The 2,643-nt window shown below is 40.4% G+C and overlaps 1 protein-coding gene across 1 annotated transcript in view; it reads right to left on the reverse strand.

Moving 5' to 3' along the window:
- The window catches only part of LOC105310319 (zinc finger protein 98-like), a gene marked incomplete at its 5' end in the record, with an annotated part of 4,978 nt that extends 2,469 nt beyond the window's left edge, over window positions 1-2,509 (reverse strand). Inside the window, 2 exon segments of the mRNA XM_011386508.1 lie at window positions 2,127-2,230; window positions 2,430-2,509. Of these exon segments, the coding sequence (XP_011384810.1) occupies window positions 2,127-2,230; window positions 2,430-2,509 (184 nt within the window).
- Window positions 2,510-2,643: the final 134 nt, after the last annotated feature.

Raw genomic sequence — 2,643 nt, forward strand, 5'->3', positions numbered from 1 at the left:
AAAAAAAAAAAGAAAGAAAGAAAATCAAACTAAATAACTATTTTATATTGGTGGCATATAATTAGGATTACGTTAAAAACTGTCAGTATAGTTGACATAAAATACTGTCAAAAAATGTGTACCCCAACTTCAAGTGTTGAATCAATGTGGAGAAATTAAACCTTTATGTACAGTTGGATGAAACAGAAAATGGTGCAAACTGTATGAAAAACAGTATGGTGTTTCTCAAACAATTTAAAATAAAATTATCCATTGAAGTGATATCCCACTTTTTGGGTATCTATCCAAAAGACTTCAAAAGACGGACTGCAAGAGACATTTACTCACCCACGTATATTGTAGCATTATTCACAAAAGTCTGTAAGAGGTGGAAGCAACCCAAACGTCCATGGATAGATGAATGGGTACAGAAAATGTAACATGTACATACACCAGAATATTACTCAGCCTTGACATAGAAATAGAACTCCTCTGATACAATGAAGAAAAACCTTGAGAACATTTGTTAAATGAAGGAAACGACTCGCAAAAAGACATACTAAAATTCCATTCCTGTGAATCATCTAATGTAATCTGCCTCATAGACATTAAAAAAGTGAAATGGTAGTACTCAGGGGCTTGGGGCAAAGGGAAATGAGAAAGTGGTTGTTTAATGGTTTTCAGACAGTTTGGCAAGATGTGTATTTCCAGAGATCAGTTGCACAACAATTTGGACATACTTAACACGACTGAATTCCACAGTTACAGATGATTGAGATGTTACATTTTTAGTCATAACTTTTTCCAAACTTGAAAAGCAAAAATGATATCTAACAGATAATTATAAAAAATTTCATTACCTTCCATTCAAAAAAGTGTTTCTCTCAAAAAGAGAAAATCATCAGTCAATGCATATGAAATGATGACTATTTCCACACTATTTAACTACACAGGATAAAAACAAACAAACAAACAAACAAAAACCCCAAAAACCTGACCATTAACTGAAATGAAAAATAAGCAAGATAAGTCACGAATGAAGTCAGGAGAAAATTATACTACGTGCCGAGAATCACTGATCTATAAAATCGGCATTTGAGATGAACATACACCGTGATTCAGAGACATGCTGAGCAAGGCACATGAAAACCCTAACGATTACTGTTGGCCTCAAGAAAACTGAAATTGAGGAAGCAAACATTTTCCTAAATATGGGAGCCTAAAAGCAATGTAACCCACTTCTTCCAAAAGGAGTACGTTCGAGCACGCTATATCAGCACTTCTGAATCAAAATTCACAAACTGACCCAGCTCTAATGAGAAAGTGAAAACATACGAGACACAGCCCCAGCCAGCTTGGACTGAACAAGACACAATAATAAAATGATAGTTATTAAGAAATCAGGTAACATGAAGACTCTCCTCTTCGGTGGGCAACGTGCTAAACTGCCCTGTGCTATTAATTTATTGACAAGCTCTGTGAGGGAAACAGACACATAAACCTACTCTAACATGGAAAAAATGGAAGAACACAGACTTGAAATTTCTAACGTTCCTTCAGACACAGCAAAAGAGCATTTTGAAGTGAAACAGAATGAGTCTTCTCGTTTTAGGGTGGTGCGATAAAACTGCTGACTCTGAACTTTGTAGGGTCGTGTTTGAAGCCTCCTTAAGATCAGAACTTATAAAGCAGAAAACATAAGCCATCTCTCCTCAGTGCCCCTGGGATTTCTGCACCAAATCCCAGGACCTCCACCACTTCCTTCACAAAGTCCTCGCATGGGACAAGAATGGAAATTTAAAAATGGCTTCTTGTAGAATTCCTCATAAGGTGCAGACATTCCCAGGCTCCCAAGGTAATGGAAGAACAGGCAGACCCTGCCGGGCCCCACAGGCCAAGGGGAGGACGTTGGCCCTCACTGCAAATGTGACAGAGATCACGGAGCAGGTGGAGAGTCCCTAGAGGATGTAGGAGCATGGGACGTCTTGGAGAGACCTGTCCCTCTGTGACAGTGACAGAAAGAAACCTGGGCTTCTCATTTCCTTTCCAGTGAAGCAGAGATTTCCAAACCACATCTGAAAGTCTGGCTTCCTCCGTGACCTTCGGCTCTCTCACCGGTGTCATCTGCTTCCTTCATTCCCACCTACCTCGGTGAATGGACATTGATTGCCTTTCTTCTCTTCATATCCCAGGCCTCCTCCATGTGCTCCAAAATGGTGACCAGGTCTGGCTTAGAGACAGCAAGGCCTGTCTATTAGAAGAAGGAACATGAGTTTTGATGGAGATTCTCCAGTTTCCAATCCAGTAAGTGCTCAGGTACAAAGAGAGGACATTGTAGAATGTTAGAATATTCTAGACAATGATTCCCTAAATACTGTTTTCTCACAGCACCTTTACTCTACTAGACAACACGTAAAGTGTTCAGATCCAGCACGTAAAGTGTTCAGTACCTCTTCCAGGTACATCATGAAGACTTCTATTCTACACCGGCAACCCCCAGTTTGACCTTTGAGAGCAGCGATCTGAAACTCTACCACACAAAGCAGAAGCTCCGAGAAACCACATACCAATGAAAGAAACAAAACCCTGCAGGTGGGGTAGGCATTCTGGAGGGAAGTCGTCCTCACCGAGGGAGACCAGGTTCCTGTAGGTCTCCAGCATCAC

Source organism: Pteropus vampyrus, unplaced genomic scaffold (genome assembly GCF_000151845.1).
Source record: "Pteropus vampyrus isolate Shadow unplaced genomic scaffold, Pvam_2.0 Scaffold2221, whole genome shotgun sequence".
Classification (NCBI taxonomy): Eukaryota; Metazoa; Chordata; class Mammalia; order Chiroptera; family Pteropodidae; genus Pteropus; species Pteropus vampyrus.